The 18,407-nt window shown below is 39.9% G+C and overlaps 1 protein-coding gene across 9 annotated transcripts in view; it reads right to left on the bottom strand.

Annotated features, from left to right (window-relative positions):
- Positions 1-1,371: 1,371 nt before the first annotated feature.
- The window catches only part of C2CD5 (C2 calcium dependent domain containing 5), a 76,668-nt gene continuing 59,632 nt past the window's right edge, over positions 1,372-18,407 (bottom strand). For 2 of the 9 annotated variants that reach the window (XM_032473171.1, XM_032473169.1), the window contains exons 21-27: positions 18,233-18,320; positions 17,134-17,220; positions 8,694-8,744; positions 7,690-7,791; positions 6,199-6,389; positions 3,365-3,511; positions 1,372-2,674 (exon numbers count right to left, since the gene is read on the bottom strand). In XM_032473171.1, coding sequence (XP_032329062.1) covers positions 2,543-2,674; positions 3,365-3,511; positions 6,199-6,389; positions 7,690-7,791; positions 8,694-8,744; positions 17,134-17,220; positions 18,233-18,320 — 798 coding nt within the window. In that variant the 3' untranslated portion in view covers positions 1,372-2,542. Of the gene's footprint in view, positions 2,675-3,364; positions 3,512-6,198; positions 6,390-7,689; positions 7,792-8,693; positions 8,745-17,124; positions 17,221-18,232; positions 18,321-18,407 lie in introns of all 9 variants that reach the window. The other 7 variants (XM_032473168.1, XM_032473170.1, XM_032473172.1 and 4 more) reach the window with 7 other exon arrangements.

The following is an 18,407-nucleotide window of genomic DNA, read 5'->3' as shown; positions in this document are numbered from 1 at the left end:
AATGTGGCTGCATCTAGAAACCATTATACTCAGTGAAAGTTACCAAGCACATGGGATTCTATTTACATAGTAGGGGAAGCACACCGACTGCCAGAGGCCCTTCGGGTGATGGAAGTGTTCTTTATCCTGGCTACACAACTGAATCCATTTGTAAAACTCCTTGAACTGCACCCTTAAAAACAGATTAATTTTGTTGAATGTAAATTATGCCTCATTCCCGTATTTTAATACATAAGGATACATACCAGGCTATTACCATGGATTGGGAGAGATGTGATGGGGAAGAAGAGAAAGCCAGGGGAAAAGGTAAAAAATAAAACCACTTTAAAAATTGTGTACATGATCCCATTCATGCACTGATGAAAACCTGTATGTGTCTGCATAAAAAAGCTTGCCAGCTCTCCAATCCTGCAGTACAGCTGTGCAATGTCCAATACCTGTATCCCTGGCATGGTCCGGTTCAGGGGCAGATTAGGTGATGGAAGCCAGTGGGTAGTGGATTACGGTAGAGTAGGAGGTGGAGGATGTGGGGCAGTGAGTCCAGCAAATCTAACAAAGTATTGGTCAAATTGTGTAGTCTGGCTTTGGAGCAGCAATGAAGAACTGCAATGAATTCTGTAACCGGCCTCAATATTTCCAAGAGTCAGTCCCGGCACGTCTGTCTAAAATGACCAGTATTTCTAAGGGAATCTGCACACAGGGGAACAGCAGCAGCTCTTGGGCATCAGGTAACATCAGCTTTTCTAGAAGGAGCCGGCCTTGGCGAGGGCTGACGGTGCTTCAGAGGTGGCGCAAACGGCCCGCTTTTCTAGACATCAGCCTGTGCCTCTGCTGAGTGTCCAGCTGCTCGTGCCAAAACATAAGTAACACCACCCAGCTGGTTTTCTGTTTTAAGAATTAGTAATAATATATATGCACAGGACATGGCACAAAATAGGTCTTCAATTAGTGACAGTTACAGTATTAACCCCCTGCCAAGACAGGACTCAGAAACATACTGAGGAATCACAAAGTAGCTGTTGGATGGGCGGATCGATGGATGAATAAAACTATGAACCAGCCCATCAATTCCAGGGAACTGCCTATTTTTCCCAACTTGAATATTGTTTTCTTTGGGAAGCGACCTTCATCCCAAGCTACGCAAGTTTTCTCTCAGTGGTGCAGCTTTCCTGCCAAAGGCAATGAGTGGCACAATTACATGTATAGTTTTTTCTCTCCCAAATCAAGAACAGGGCCGTACACGTAGCAGAAGCACAAAAGATGTCTGTTGGCTAGAGGAAAGAATGGCGCGGATCAGAAAGAAAGTGATTTCCCACCACTGACCAGCTTAGGTCAAAGAGGAAAAAAAAAAGAGATTTAGGAATATCCCCGTTTATCTTTATAAACTTTTTATTTAAAAAATAAAATTATAAACAAAATACAGAAAAATATTGACGCCTGTGATAACCAGGAAAGGACTCCTAATCGTTAGGGCAGCTGCCATCCTGGACGAGCAAAACCATGAGTTTTATGAAGAAATTTTATTGTGCAAAGGAGGAATGTACTTTTGCAGGTTCATTTGTACACGTATTTGGCATTGACAGAAAAAGAGTTTCTCTCTATACATTCAGCATTCTGCATTGTATTTACATTCAAGTTACATTTCCAGAGTCTATGCCAAATACAGTCTGACTTACCATCAAAAATCCCTAAGATATTATTAAAATGCTGTTTATTTGGGAGGAGTGCGGTACAATTTTATGAGAAAACAATTTTACATTCCTCCTAGGTCAGTTATATTTTAACCACTTCAACAAAATTCACTGGCCTTTTCTTCCCAGTTGAAGCCAAGCCTCTTTTAGACAAACTGATAAACTGAAACTTGGCCAGAAACAAAGTTATACGGTATTTTTTTCCCCTCCTTCCTTACAGACATTATTTAAACTTCCAATGGAAGGATACTGGCTCTGATCAATGACTTTTTCTTTTCCAGTCTCTGGGACTTACTATGGATACAGGTTGCAGAATTTGAACTTCTTTTTAAAGATGGCTGACTCACTCTTCCCTTTCAGTTGTTACCAAATTCCTCATCAAAATCACACACTAAGAAACCCACACAGTGTTCTGAAAATTTTTCTCCATTTTTCCCATTAACATTCGGATGATTTACTCATTAACAAACTGCGAATTTCTTGCTTAGTTTTTCTAAACTATACTAGGAGAGCTATCCCAATTTCCTGATAACCTTACCATCTCATTTTTTAAATTATGATTTTATTAAAATCAAAATAAATTACAAACAGCTTCCATCGTTGCTACAGTCCTCTGAGAAATTTACCTGAACTGACTGGGGGTCAAGGCCCCACGGGGCTGCCTGTCTCGGCACGATTTGAAAGTTCTCCTGCCTCCAAGTGATTCCAGACAAATCAGACACACTCATAAGATGTAGCAATTCTTAGCATCTCAAATGAAGTTCACTTTTTAAGTTGAGAAAGATAATTAATGACAAAACCATGGAGACAGGTGAATGCCACTCAGCTGGGCGCTTCCTTTCTGACTGACTTCAGGTTGTAACTTCCCCTCCAGCGCAGGCTGGCTGGCAGTTGGCAGTGGGTTGCTGGGTTGATACCACTTCTAGCTCAGATTCACGAACAAAAACCACTGCGTCACCACTGACGTTTATCAGACATTGTGCCTGTAAGAAGAACAGGGCACGCTCAGTCACACACTCGGCGATTTGCCCTCCTGGGGGCAGTGCCGTGTAGCCGAAAAAGCGAACGACCCAAGAGAAACGTGAGCCGAGGACAAGAAGGCGACGCACAGGGAAGGAAACAAAAACACTCATTAAGACAGTTATTTAATTTTTTAAGGGATCTTTAACAATTGTAAGTGGGTTATTATGTTAACACTACTGACAAAAGAAACTGATTCTAGAATTTAACCTAAGCCACATCCCCTTCGTCCCCATTCACAGAATTACATTACTGGTTAGAAATGACCAGTGCGGCCCCATCACCATGTACCCTTCACCAGGATGGTGGTTAGAACTGGGCAGCGTCACAGTCCAAACCCGAGAGCATCTTCAGCCCTCCTCACTTAGCCACCGCTGTATTCCAAAGACACACCAAGAAGACGGTGTAAACAATCATTTGGAGCAAAACTTCCAGAGGTATTTAAGAAAAATAACTAGTCCCTGGGGATGTGAAGACAGCATCTGACCTACATATGATCATGGTTATCAATCTGCTCATTAAAATACGTTCTAAGCATCGAGAATCAAAGAGCTCTAAGGAGCAATTCTCTTTTTGGGGACAGGGCAGGAGGAGAAAAGGCCACGGGGGAAATCCGCAGGCTCCCCCAGCGGAGGTTTCCACCCACGTCTCACCTGGTTTTTATTCGGGTTCTCCATGAAGACGCACTGCTTCATGATGTAGGAGACAACAGCGTTCCCGCCGAGCGCCGCCACGTGGGCTCTCACCATCGCGAACACTTCAGCGATGAAGGCGTGGAGGAAGCCGCTGACTCCTCCTTCCTAAACAGCAACGCCCGAGAAAATCAGCCCCACGCCTGCACAGGCGAGGGTCTGTGAAACACCAGAGTGCACTGGAACATCTTAAGTGACCTCAACATAATGGACGAACATTTTGACTTCTTCATAATGGGGATTTGTTGCATGAACGAACAAGCCAGCCTTTACTGAACATGTGTCTACATGGTTTGTATCTTCATTTCACAGATGACGGGAGGGAAGCGCGGAGAGTCTGTGACGTGCCCACGACTGGCTATGACCACAAAGCTAGTAAACAGATGGCAGAGCAAGGCTCCAAACAGTGCCTCAGTCTTCAGTGTCACCCCCATCAAATGGTTCCCATCATCATCATTCAAATAAACGATGGTGAATACAAACAGTGACATTTCTCTGCTCACACATCTCCCATTATGAAGAAGAACCATGTTCCAGTCACACTTGTCTTTTTCAGCTTCTTAAAGATGTGACACCCACCCTGCCTCGGGCACCCTGCACCTGAAGGCTCCTCGCCCAGTTTTCCACCAGGGTGATGCGTACTCAGTCCTTCAGGTCCTGGTTTACATGTTGACTTCCTCCGAGAAACCTTCCCTACCAGACCTAAATTGAGTTCCCCTGTTAGATTCTCTGATAGCCTCTGCCGTATTTCTTTATGTTACTATTACTAGTAATTATCTACTAGCCTGATTATCTCATGTCCACCAGGCTCCGGCTCCACTGGACGGTAAGCGCCATCAGGTCAGGCACTGCGTCCGCTGCTCACAACCGCACACGCTAACACCCGGGGCAGCAGATGCAAATACTACGTGCTCCACACGTAAGTGTTAGGGAATGAAATCCAGTAGTGTGGGGAACTTTGTCAGCGTTCATAAACAAAACAGAAATGAAAGGCTAGCTGACAGCTTAACATGCTTTTCAACTGAAATTTTCCACAAAGTTTTATTGGAGGTTATTTATAGTTGAGGAAGAAATGTCCAACTTTACATTGGAAGTTAAGGGCAACATTTAATGCACTGTTAGAAAAACCATTTGACCAGATCACATCCTTCTGAAAAGCCACAGGATCCTAGGAACATGTGGTTTTGTACAGGGATCTCTGTGATTATGGAATTAAGTGAGTTGTTTCAGCCTGCCCCCAACTCAATCATAGTCCAGGAGAGTTTTTTCTTTCACTTTTGATCAGTTTTCCTCCTTCATCTCAAATCAAGAGATTCTGATAGCAGAGTAACAGGACTACAGAGAGGTGATTTTTAAGAGATTACATAATTGTAAGCAAGTAACTCGTCGAACAATGAATAATTCTGGGATTTTATGCCGTACAGTTAGTATGACAAATCTCTGCTAAAGGGAAATCTGTGGGGTATGGTTGCTGACTGCAGTAGGGAAGGCACTGAGGAAATAAAAGTTTATGGATTCAAAATGGTACAACATCCACATGCTACTAAGAGCAACTGGAAAAGGTTAATTCACCAGTCTACAGCAGCGACTCACACCCAAACTCCCTTGTCAAACTTAAATGGACTTAAAAGTGTCACCTATCTAATGCTACATTAAAAGGTTTTTGAGAATATCTTGATTAAGATAGCTTCTTTTCCATCTCAACACAATTAGAACTGATTTCTCTCAAAGGAACATCAATCTATTACTTAATCAGCCCGAAGTCACTCACTCATTTACACAAAAATGTCTTATGTTTTCCTCTGTGCCGGGCACTGGGCTAGGGGCACAATGGGGAGGGTGATATAAAAAAAGAGTAAATGGGCTGTTATTCCCAAGAAAGTATAGAAACACGGCTGGTGAAGCAACAGAGGAAAAAAAAACACAGCTAAGTCATGTTGGTAATGAACACACCTTTCAAAAACAGAAACTACTGCTTTAAATTCACTTTAGTAAATTTTGGCGTTTACTGGGTTTCACACCTAAATAATTTACAAATTTCCCTATTCACAATATTAATTTGCTCAGCAGCCCTGCTCCAAAACCTGACACGATATGTTTTCTTGAGTTTAAATGCCTGTGTAATGCAAGATAAAAGAGGCTGACTCTGATTCTTAACTTTGACAAACAACAAATAAAATATTTTAACTGCTGTTATTTAGAAAACAAATTAAAGTTTAGTGATACCCAGTGTAAAGTAAGAATTGGAATAAATGGCATTCTCATGCACGGATGGAGAGAAGGGAAGAAAATACGCAGCCTCATTCTTTTTCAGAGGGAGAAAACCCACAGAGCTAAATTATATACACAATTCCCACAGACATACATCTGTGATACAGGGTCCTACTCTTTCTAGATGTAAATGCTAAAAAACTGCTATTTAAATAGATCTCAGGTAAATACCCACTGAGGAAATCAACCTGTGTTCAGGGCTATTTTAAACCTCTAATCAAACATGGATACATTTATTTACTTACCATATGATAAGGATCTGGAATTTCTAATAACACACAGTTCCTGTGATAACACCAGCTGCTATGCAAAACTGGGTAAGTCTAATCTAGAACCAATCCAGGCAGGTTACTGACAAAAAGGGGTGTGTGCATGTTGTGTGTGTTTGTGTGTGTGTGTGTGTTGTGTGTGTGTGAGAGACTTTTGGTCAAAAAAAAAAAAAACAATTTGAAACTTGTTTGGTTTTGATGTCTTCAATCAAAGGAAATTCACAAAAAACGATGAAATAACAACTATAAAATTACCTCACGAAGAGAAGTGGTTTCCCGAATAAAAAACATGTTAATTATCCCAAGATATTTAGTTATTTTTGCTCCAGGAATGAAGGAAAGGGGTGTCATCTTAACAACCCCAACTGTAGAATTGGCACAAGGTGGCGAAGAACGATTCCGGAAATTTCCTTCACCCACTGGACTCGCTTTTTCGACTGTCACAGCTGAAATGGGAGAGAAAAATAAAAAAAAGAATCAAGATCATATGCTGGTAATTCAATTATTCCTTAAGGTTTCCAAATAAGCGGTGACAACATTCAGCTATCTGTGAGGCTAAGCCATGTCATGAAAGAAAAGAAATTCTCATGCACTGCATGCAATTAAAAATAGAGAGAGAAAGAAAAACATAAGAGGAAAGGCTGGGATGGAATCTTTTGGAAGAAAAATGGCATTCCTGCAAAAGAAAATGTCGATGCGGTGTAGCTACACACACGATGATCGTTATTAAGTGAAGAAAAAGAAAAAGCAGTCAAGCATTAAAAATTATCTGCTGTGGGAACAAATCATTACAAGGAGAGTGTGAAAGTTGTTATATTTCCCAGTGCAGTTTTTTCCACCTTTTTTTCAGACATCTTCATCATTGTCAACTTGTAGATAAACCTTATCATAACTAGTTGTAGTAGGTTTTTTTCCAAACCTTCTTGCTCAAACTCGTGATTTAAAAAACCTTAACAAATGACCTGGGCTGTCTGAAAGTGGACTGTTCATGAAAGAACAAACAATAGCGACCACTTAGCGAATAACTACCATAAACCAGACACATATATGCATAATCCTTACAACCCAGCAACCTGGGTGTTACTATCCCCACGTTACATGTGAGGAAACTAAGGCTCACAAAAGCTAAATAACTTGCCCAAGGCCACACAGCTCTTAAAACGGCACTTATAGGATTCATAACCAGATCTGGCTGGTTCCGTACCCTGCGATCGTCCCTCTCAAACACAGTTCCGTCCCTTTAATGTACTGTAAGTTCTTTTACTTAAATATATTTACCTCCAAATCTGCCAAAACACCTGGAGTATAAAGAACATACGAGTAATGACGCTGATTCTGGCAGTGAGATGAGACCTGACTACTTCCTCTCCCTTTTGTCACTCTGGATGTCACCCTTCGTAAACTGACAAACATCATTTACTCTCTAGCACCTTGGGTCCTGGAAGAGGGTCTCTTCCGTAAGGGACCTCGTAACTTCTTTCCAATAGACGATATACTATCTATTTGTATACTTTTAAGAATACATTCACAAAAGGTAAAATTGTAAAAACACAAGCCCACAGTCAAAATGAACAAATCTAAAGGCCCTTCGGGAACTTCTGCTAAACGGCCAGCAGGGTCTGCAGCTTTCACACTCCAGCGCGTGGCTGATTGGCAATGTTATCACTGAGCAGTAAAGCTAGCCTTCACCACCGGGAAATCAGGGATGTGCTTCTCAGATCGAAACGTGGTAGAAACTTCGCCTACTTGTCTTAATCGATCCGCGCCTTATGGTCTGAGCTTTCAGTTTAATGAGCTCTATCCAGCTGCTGCATCTGTCTGCAAAGGAACTGTAATCAACTGACGTCGCTGAAAACACAGACAGAAAAACAAAAGAAAAAAACAAAGAAAAAACATGGATGACGTCTCTTACTCGTCATAACACTGCTTCCGATGACGTAATTTAACTGTAACTTAGGGGGAAAAGGGTCCCTTTCAAGTCAGACAGGAGAAACGTTAATGAGTCAAGCTTTAGACACTAATTTGCGCAAAACCAGGTTCTCAGCTGGCAGAGCATCGCTGGTGATGTCACAGCTGTGTGGTCGCTTAGGAGGAAGGGAAGCGGGTCTAACAGCTCAGTGAAAGGACCGCACGCTGGGTTTTAACTAACTTCTTTCCCCACTCTTTTTACTTTACAACATTTTAGCTGTTATAGTCACATAGGACTTTAATTTACAATCCAAACTTTGTGAGTAATTCCCTTCCCTATTTCCATCCTAAAACCAAATATAAAAATGAGAACTGTATATTGAAGAATACATGAAAAAAAATCACTAGTGAACTTATCTTTTATTAAAATACCTTCTTTCTATCAGCAGTAACAGGAAAGCCAAAGGGTTATTTTTGTCAATATTCTATTTCCATGTCTGATTTTGGCAGCTAAGCTTCTGATAACATGGGGTGAGGGACAAGTGTGTACCTAACAAGTTCTCCTTTGAAAAAGAGTAACTTTTACTATTACTGAAAAAATAATGCGAAAAGGCTAAAATCTTATTTTCAGAAACTGAGAAACTATTAAAATGCCAAAAAAAACCAAACCCTTAAATGTTAGTTTAATTAGTATTTTGTAAGGCACATTCCAACTACAACAGAGCCACACTTTGGTGTCTACTCCGTTGTCCGGGGCACTTCTCCGATGTCCGTATGTTTCTGCACCATCACACTAGAATTTCACACCTTTGGTGACTAGTTGCTTAATGAGACAAACTCACCTCTCTGTGCAGCTGGTATACCTGAGTTAGAACTTGCACTCTCCAGGTGTTCTAATAAGACAATACGAACAACATTAGCTTGGATGCTAAGAACAAGCCAGTTATCTCTTCTTTGCTCTGTTAATTCTCTCTATAAGCCAGGCGAATAGGAGGAAATCTTCACGGCGTCATTATAAAAGCAAACGAAATACGATATTTAGGTTTAAAACGCGGTTTCTATCGATACAGGAAAACTAGCTCAGTTAACAAATACCGTGCCAAGAAAGATGACTTGTTACTATAACACAAAAAGCGTTTCAGAGACTCCAGAGACGTGAGGAAATGTCCACACAGTAACAAATGTTAGTGGGATGGAAGCCACAGGACGTGAGAACACGGAACAGAGAAGAGTCGGTGCACTGGGAAGGAAATCTGACAGGAAACATGGAAGGGAGATGTTTGTGGGAGGAAAGAAGCCAGTAAGATTAAAAATTACACACAAGGCAATGGCCCATGTCTCACAGATAAATACCAACTGCTCACCAGCCCAACCCACCCCGTCACCACCAGCCCCTTTGCTCAAAGCCTTTCCTACCGACAGCCCTCTCTGGAGCCCCCCGGACTCTGTGGAACGACAGGGTGACTGGTCTCTGCAGAAATAACCAGGAATCCCAATCCAGAATCACTCGCTCTCCAGGAGCCTCACAAAAGCAGCATCCTGAATTCTCCCTGATGCTTCATCTCGTTAGAATAGCTACTTAAGGAACTGCACGCACTTACACAGTACTACAAAGAAAACTTTGTAATCTGTTTCTAGTGCTCAGGCTCCACCCGCACTAGCATATTTGAATTTTCGTTTCAAGGGATTTTATAACTGAGAGAATAGTGCTGCCAAGGCAGAAATAGCCCATAAAAAACACTAAGAATATCTGGGTCAGCCAGGGTTTGGGTTTTTTTTTTAAATGATAACCTAAGTAAAAACATATTTTTGTCCCTGCTTTGTGTGTTGATCTTTTGGTCATCTTCCTCAATTAATAAAAGTTATACTTCTCAAAAATACGATTTGTACAGCACGTTTCTGCTAGCTGGGTGCAGTGGAAGTACCTACTGCCTGCACCCCCACCCCCATTTTTATAAGGCAGGTGACCACGAGCTAATACCGGAGAGTGTGCAGGGCCTGACACTCCTCTTACAATACAGAGCTGCCCAGTAAAAGGCATCACTGGGTGAGTCCACGAAGTGACTGTGAGGATGCGCCCTGACCATCATGCCCTCAGACCGTACACCTAGACGGGGAGAGTCCTCCTGATTCAGGATCCTGAGGGGCACTGGAAGCCCAGGAGGAAGAAGACCAGGACAGAACTGACCGTCAGAGGCTTACCAGACCCCTAGGGACAGCTCAGGACCAAACAGACCCAGTGCAGAAGCTGGGGCAGCAAACGGCCCACCCCAGGCTTACATGCCCCAGGGCTCTCATGTGTCCTATGCGGTGAGTACAGACTTACAGAACATACAGTTGGCATCAGGTATGCCATGAAAAGTTTAAAAAATGTGGGGACAGCAGAGAACAACTAAAAGCAAAAGTGAACATTACTAAAATGATCCTCTATACCTTGATACTGTCTAGGTAATATGAAATTCCCCAGTAACCAGTGTGTGTAAGTTAACGGCAAACGTCCACGGAAATAGTCTAACCATGTAGAAGGTATCTGCTCCCATCTCTAACTGTGTCAAGTGGACAAAACAAGGGTATACAATGATCTGTAGAATATCTGTGTTTTTTAAAAAAAGGATAAACAGGGTATCCTTGCAAAGACAGAGACGCTGTTAACGAGAGTTGCCTCTTAGGAAGGAAGATGAAGGGAGAACGGAGCTTTATTCTGGACTATATGAGTTTTCATCGGATTTGACATTTTCACCATGGACACTTAGCACACTGATCACTTTTCCCAAAAAACTTTTTACAGAAGGCGGGGAAGAGGAGAAAAAAAGTGAGAGAAAGTATTTATTCCCTGCCCTCAAGTATGAATGTGGTTGAAGTGAAATTTGAAAAGAATAAAGTTTTTACATCGGCGGCATGAAGGGACAGGCTGAGGGAGAAACCTGACCTCACTGAAGGGGAGCGGGGTCCCCCCCCAACGTGCTCGCTACGATGTTCACTTTCTCTCTCAGGGAAAAGGCCCAAGGCCAGCTGGTCCCGGCCGCAGACGGACATCGGCACCTCGGACTGGTCTGAACACCTCAAATAATCTAGTGACTCAGACTCTCAGTCACTCGCTCTTTCTGAGCAGTTCGGCTTCCCAGGTAACAGGCTTTTCAAAAGAGTAGGTCCTGCAGACAGAAGCTGTCCGGCCCGATGACAAAGCAGTGATTCTGGTTGAAAAGAAGTAAATCTGTATGCAATCTCTAAGCCAGTGCTTATAAAAAAAATAAAGAATTTATTTCATATTCAGGGGTAGAAATCTTACTAAAAGTCTCTGGGGCTTTGCTGAGGAGCTGATGCTCAGTGCTGACCATTTGAACATCTACGTGGAAGAGTTTGAGACCAACACGCTAGGTCCCGCAGCAACCCCCTTATCCTTTCCCACTGAACAGTTTTGCTTTTCAAGAAGTCACCAGTAAGTGATGATCCCCCTCTCCCCAAATAACCCTAGAAAGTAAGGCAAATAGACCACACACTTTTCCGATTCTCTTAGTACATTCTAGCAATTTTTAACAAGTCTTCGCGGTATGGGGAGGAGGATTAACCTAGGTTAAAAAGCAGTTTAGTGGAAATGAGCATACTTATGGCAAACAGAAAGAAGTGTGGCAAGAATCCTTCCTCCCTCAATCACACGTGCTCCAGTGCTTCCAAGGTTTGATAATTCTCCACTGTCCTGAATAATCTGTCATCGCCAACGACAGAGGTGTGAGCTGGCTCTGGTAAGGTTTCACGCTGACTACTCATCTGACAACTTACCATTAGAATTTACAGACGATCTTTGCTCTGAATAGTTAAAAAATATTTGAGACAATCTTACCCAGATTGAGAGTCTTATCCAATTTAAAAGAGAATTATTAACACTGAAAAAAATCCCTGCAAATTCTGAAAAGACTCTCTAGCTGACTAAAACATATGCAATCTGGGATCTTTAAAATATATGTTTTATTGATCTATGTAAGCAGTTTCGGTTTTAAATTATTATGATCAAAATTTGGCTTTATATTCATTTAGGCATTTCCATCAATCTCTAATGCATTGATCAGCTATGTCATATAACTACAAAATCTGGCTTAATGGTTGAGTTAAACAAATAATGTACATGAACACTCAGTGTAAACCTGGTCCACAATGGTATTCAAATATCGGTGGACTGATGGAAAAAAAACTGCCATATTGCAGTTAAAACTAACTAAGGCACAGAGAAAGACAGAAACTGCTTCAATCTGGATATTCCACTAGGGAAAAGCAATTCAGCTACAATACACAGGTAACACACACAGCAAGTGACAAGACAATTAACTGCTCTCTGTGGGTCAGGAAAGCCTCCAACTACAGGTGTACAACACGCTAACCCACCTGTCTTTCTTCTTCAACCCCTATCTTCTATTTTCCTGCCTCCTCTGTTTCCAGGTATTCACTCCTCCTCTCACTCCCATCTTTTGTATCTTTTTTTCCAAATAATCCCTGTTTTCTGTCAATTCAATTTCAATTCAATTTTCTGTGCTTTTTACTCCCTCTCCCTTTGACTCTGGATTTCTCTGCCCTCAAGCTGCCTTGCAGAAGCTGCAATTCCTCATCCCTGCATCTCCATCAAATCTCCCTTTCCTCCCTTCCCATTTCTTGGATGAGTTTTTCATGTTTTCTACTCTTCAGTTTCTGTTTTCCTCTCATTCTCCTTTCCCTCAGCTTCTCTCCCCTTTCAGTATCCCCCACCCCAACTGATTGTTGTGGCCACCAATAACATGGAGAACTTGAGCAATTTTTCCTGTTGCCACCATTTGGTCATAGTGACAAAATATTATCTTACAAAAATAACACAGAGGGAGAAAACATGCAATGAAGTGCTAATATATAAAAATATTTTTAGTTAGTATAAAGAATTACATACACTTGTAAGAAATCAGAATCATTAGTTGGCAGGAAAAAAATAAAACCTAACTTTCACAGTTTTTATAAATTTATATTTCTAATTACTAGTTTAAAATCATGTGACAAGTCATTACATTTTAAAAGTTAAACTCTCTTTTAAAATTGAAATTGGTTTAACAAAAAGTAACTCTTCTAGCGTACAATAAAATAAAGATAAAAAAACTTGAAACGTGGGTACCTAATATGGAGTACAACGTATTGAAGCTATAAGCAAACTTGTTTTCTTTTACACTGAAATCCAGAATCTGACCTCTGCTTGTCACATCAGTCAGCAACTGCTCAGTGAAGAGAGAACTCTTGCCAGCCTATAGCTCCTGCCACTGAACATGAGAATATCACCCCAGCATGAAGAAAAATGAATGCAGGAACACGGCTGAGGGACCGGGGGGACAAAAGAACTCTTCCTCTATACAGTTTCATCCAACAGTATATAAAAACTAAATTTGACTTAATCATTAGAGCCTTCAATGCTCAGAATTTTAATGAAAACTATTATCCCATTATAGATGAGATTTATAAAGTATTAAAGATCTATTTATATGGTATATGATTCACACACATCTGTCTAATATAAGTTCTTAAGTTCCACAGTATCTAAACATCTCGAGATTCGGGTCTTTAGACATGTATCTAATGTAACATGCTAACCTTTTATAAAAATTACATGCATAAAATTTTTGCGATTAATTACAGCCTATGAGAAATGTCTTACTGATATTTTAAAAAATTTTCACCAAGATGACATTCACTCATATTCCCCACTTTTACTATATGTGTTCTCTTTTTTTTTATATATGTCATTTTAAAATTCTCTTAAAAACCATTATGCAGTGAAGTGGTAGATATTCAGAAAGGTGACATGTAGACATTAATGATGAGGAAAAAACATGAAAATGGTATAAAATATTTGCTATAGTCATTTTTTTCTCATAACACAGCCTCATATTTTAAAAAGCAATTTATTCTGATGCCACATCACCTGTGCTCCTCACAGAAGTCATCAAAGAACCCTGACGACCTTCGCATGATAATGTCCGTGAAGAAACTGTTTAGGCTCGACACTTTTTAATATTTCAACTCAGAAAAATCAAGATAACTAGAAAGGTAACACCAAATCAACCATAAATTTGAGAAATCCATCAAACTATTTTGTTACCTTGAGAAACAAAACCACATATAACAAAAGATGGAGGGAAAAAAATTGAACACGGATGGACAATTCAGGCGCAGGTTTACTCTACACAGTCAGTTAGGACACATGTAACTGAAGCATCTTTTCTTCACATAATACTCCTTTTCAACAACACAAAACGATAAGGAAAGGTTTATCTACAAGTGAAAAGATGGAAATATTGATAAACATACTGTGCACAGCTCTTGAAACTACTGTCAGTGTTAAGACGAAACAAAAAATTAAGTAAATCATCCTATCTGTGATGAGAACATGAAAAATAAATTAGTATTCAAGGCTTTTGGAATTCAGCATAAAGCTCGATCAGGTTAGATAACTGATCTAACAAAACTATAAAAAAAAAAACTATGTATTTCTTTACTTATCAGGGGTAGTCGACTTTTAAGCCCCTTGCGGTTGCATGAAAGAGAGCAGAGGTTTTCTGAGCATTTCTTCCTAGCACTCTGACCTCTCTCCCTCCCACCTATTTCCTCTAAACCACTGAGCTTAACTTTCCCCAGCTACTTCTATCCTCTATTCAAAGCCTTCCTTCAAATGTTCCAATGCTCAATGACTACCTTCATGTTGTAACACTATTCTCACACCCTTCAGACCTTTTCAAAACCCATTCTGTCCTCCAATTTTCCAAAATACTTTGGAATAACTTTTTCTAATATACATAGTTTAGCCCATGTTCTCCTGAAAAGACACAAGGAAGCAAAGACGGTAAGTTAGCATGCAACATGGACCACAATTTACACAACTGTAAAAAAAAAAAAAAAAAAAAAAAGTACAGATAAACTTTTCAGGGTTCACTGATGATTTTAAAATGTAATATTCAAGGAAAGGCACATAGGTTTTGTAGTTAAGCACTCAGTGTTAGAAGCTGTATACATATTAGTATTACACGTGATGACACGGATCATTATGAAGCTGACAATGGTGATGACGGTGACGATGAAGGTGGCATGACCTCATTCAGTGATTTACAAACTTGTGGAAATTCTTCCTTCCAACAAAATCACAGATAGAAAACTGACACGTGAAGTGTGCTGGATCGAAGCTCCTCTAGTTCTGAGGCGGGGGCGGGAGACCTGGGCTGTCACCCCACCACCCCCTGCCTCCTGGAAGGCCATCAGGCACCTCTAAACAAACTCTGCCATTTGGAGGAACAGAATTGAAAAATTATCGGTTTAACCGATTTGAAACTATTTGGAAACTTAATTCACAGAAGCTCAGTGGGACCTCAGGCATAATTTAGCTTTTATGTTTTTAATAAAAGGGGCATGTTAATCATTGAAGAACCATAAACTATGGAAACCCAAGAAATCAGAGAATTTTAAAGGCTGGAGAGAATTCTAATCCTTTCACACTTTACAATGTGAGGCTGAACTGGCTTCATCAGAGGCTAACTGACCCAGGTGCCCACGCGTTCCCAGCAGCAGGACTGCAGAGAGAAGCCAGGGCGGCTGCGTTATTACCCTGCCAACACCCCCTTAAAGTGGATCACAAGTACTTCAGGTGCTGCTCAGATATGACGGTATTCTACTCAAATTCTTCCTTCCTGCAATAAGCACTAGTTCTAAGCACCTTTGAAAACATTTTGAAACCTCCTGCAGAATCTGTAAGTTACAGACACAGACATGACAAACTTACAGAGTTTAAATCTAATCTGCAGAATTCAGTAGCCATTAACATGGTAAAAGCGAGCTCACTGAGACTCCAAACCCACAGACCTGTATTTGTATAGATCAGCAACGGGTCACATATTTTTGCTGTTGTTGACTGGGGTTTTGGTTTTAGTTTCCCCTCAATCCCGACTGCAAGGGAAGGACAAATGAAGTGATATTTAAAAGTGCTTTGAAACTAACCCTGTGTTAAATGTTAGTTTCTATGCAAGTTGTTTTTTTGGGTTTTTTTTAATTCCTATCTAGTTATTTCAAGGAAGATTCTTGACAATTCTGCTTTTTGTTCTGGAAGCTGTATTTAATTTTTAAATCTGAACTCAGATTATCTTTGAATCTGATTTCTCCTCTCTATCCTTTCAAGGAGTTGAGTATGCTAAAATTCTCTATGGAGTTCTAAACTAGAATTTTAATTTAGACAAAAAGGAAGAAGAACCACAGTTACCACGTTAGGAAGTTCAGAATGTGAACGCAGCTTATCTCCTCAGCTTCAAGACATGAGACGGGAGCTACTTCTCTACACAGACAGGCCTTGCAGTGATTTGGTAAAGACGCCACAGACAACCACACAATGTGAATCTAAAACTGTTCTGTTAAAGTATAACTAATTTAATGTCAATAAAATAACTGCCAAGTAGAAACCATAAAATGATGTCACTTGCATTACAAAATGCAAAAATTAGAAAAGCCAATTTTGTTTTAAATAACAAATGCATCATTTCTCGGAATAAAAAATTTAGGAAAAAAACACAAACTACATTTATTGTGTATGTAATGTTACAATATAAGGTACAGTAATTCTGGAATTTTTATAATAAAAATTACACTGAAATTGTAAGAGGAATGGAAAAAACTCTCTCCCATTTTTCTCCAAATATTGTTACAGATCTAAGGAGATTTGCTGTTACTGAGTTAAGGGACAATCATTTTGTATTTGAACAAATGGCAGCGTCTTGTAAGTAAGTAACCATGTTCCTCAAATATAACCAAGGCACCCACCCGAAAGACAGAAATCTCACCCCTTTCTCACTTGTACTGACCTCCACCTGAAATCTCTCCACATATCTTCTGGAGAAAATAAGAATTTTGCTGTCTATGAAAATCTAAAAATTTCTGCAAAGGTTTGACTGTTGCTGGAAAAAAAGTTTACCAGATGTAATATAAATATCAGATATACCATACGTGAACAATTATTTTGGGAAATCCAAATCTCTGAAAATAAAACTATCGTATGTTTAAGGTATAAGAATTGAATATCTTATGAAAAATTACCTTAATAATTTATGATGAGGTTATTTGAGAAATTAAACTAAAAGCAACATTGCTCGCTCCCCTTTATGAACATGAAGAAACATACAATGAGGGAATGAAGTACAAATCTCCATCTCAAAATTAAGTAAGATTACCTAGAATGAAGAAGCAAGTGAAAGGAACCAGACACTAGTATTTGTGTGTTTCCCTTACTTGACCAACCTTTAGCCGGTGGAAAAGGATGAGAAGGGAGTGAGTCTGAGCAGAGCTCCAGTGGAAACTGCAGGAGTTCTTCATTATCTGTAGAGGCTTGAGAGGCAAGAAAAACACTAGTTATTTAGTAATGATCTATTATTTTTTTTTTAAATATTAAGAGTCTAGGATAACATATGTATTTTCCCCCAACTCGATTATTCTGGTCATTTTCTCCTTGATGGGGTCCCTTCCCCTGCACGACACTAAGAGTGGTTGCTATGTTCCCTGGTAGGACTGTTGGAGATTTAGAAAGGACAATGTGGACAAACCTCTTAGCACAGTGCCTTGCAAACAATAAGCAGTATTATTACTTAAGCAAGTTTATAAATAATCAAAATCATTCTACTCAATAATCATCCTACTCTTTGTACTGTACTAATTCTAGGAAACTTAAACCAGTTATTGTCTATCTTCTCCAATAAATATCTGAACACATAATCATTTAATATATCTATTTGACATAAATTCAGTGCTATCCATGCAGAATATATTCAACTTAAAAAATTACAGGGTAATCATGAATATTTATTTAGCCAATAAGTCATTAAACTTTAGAAAGTATACTATTTCCCTCTTCTTTTTTTCCAAAATACATAAATGGTGTCTAATATTTTGGGTTTCTTTGGAACATACTAAGAATGGTGCTTCCTAAAGTTTACTGGATAGAAGGACAATTCTGAAAATCTGCTGAACACTTTAGGACCTTTCCTGAGAAAAACCCATGGTGCTTACTGCATCGGTAGGTTCTTAGATGTCTTTGAGGATCTCTCCAGAGTTCCCAGGATGGGAGCCTCTAAATTACTGAAAAATTAATATGCTACATAATGTAAGTCTAAAAACAGCAGCATTCTCTATGTAAACATCAGTCAACTACCTATTCGTGTGTGAAAAAGATCACGTCAGCCATATGCTTATCCACATGGTTATCTCAATAAAGATAAACAGAAATGTGCCAGCATCTGGTCAAGAAACAAGCCATTGACTTCTTCTGCTGATCCTCCATATTTCATCACTGAACTACCACATCGACAGGCATGAGCTATGCTCCCACACATCACAGGTTTACCTCTTTGCAATGACTTCTCAGCGTGAGTTTTTGCGGTTTGTAAAGCCTGATTTTTGTCAAAAGTTATTGCAACTGCCGTGACTGTAACCTAGAATCACAGAAACAGTATGATTAGCACAACAATCACTCCCCAAATGAGCTCCTTACAAATATTCTTCAGTGCCATGGAACAACT

The sequence above is a fragment of the Camelus ferus genome, chromosome 34, assembly GCF_009834535.1.
Source record: "Camelus ferus isolate YT-003-E chromosome 34, BCGSAC_Cfer_1.0, whole genome shotgun sequence".
Taxonomy (NCBI): domain Eukaryota; kingdom Metazoa; phylum Chordata; class Mammalia; order Artiodactyla; family Camelidae; genus Camelus; species Camelus ferus.
The sequence above is the reverse complement of the archived record's forward strand: the minus strand, read 5'-3'. Positions and strand labels throughout refer to the sequence as shown.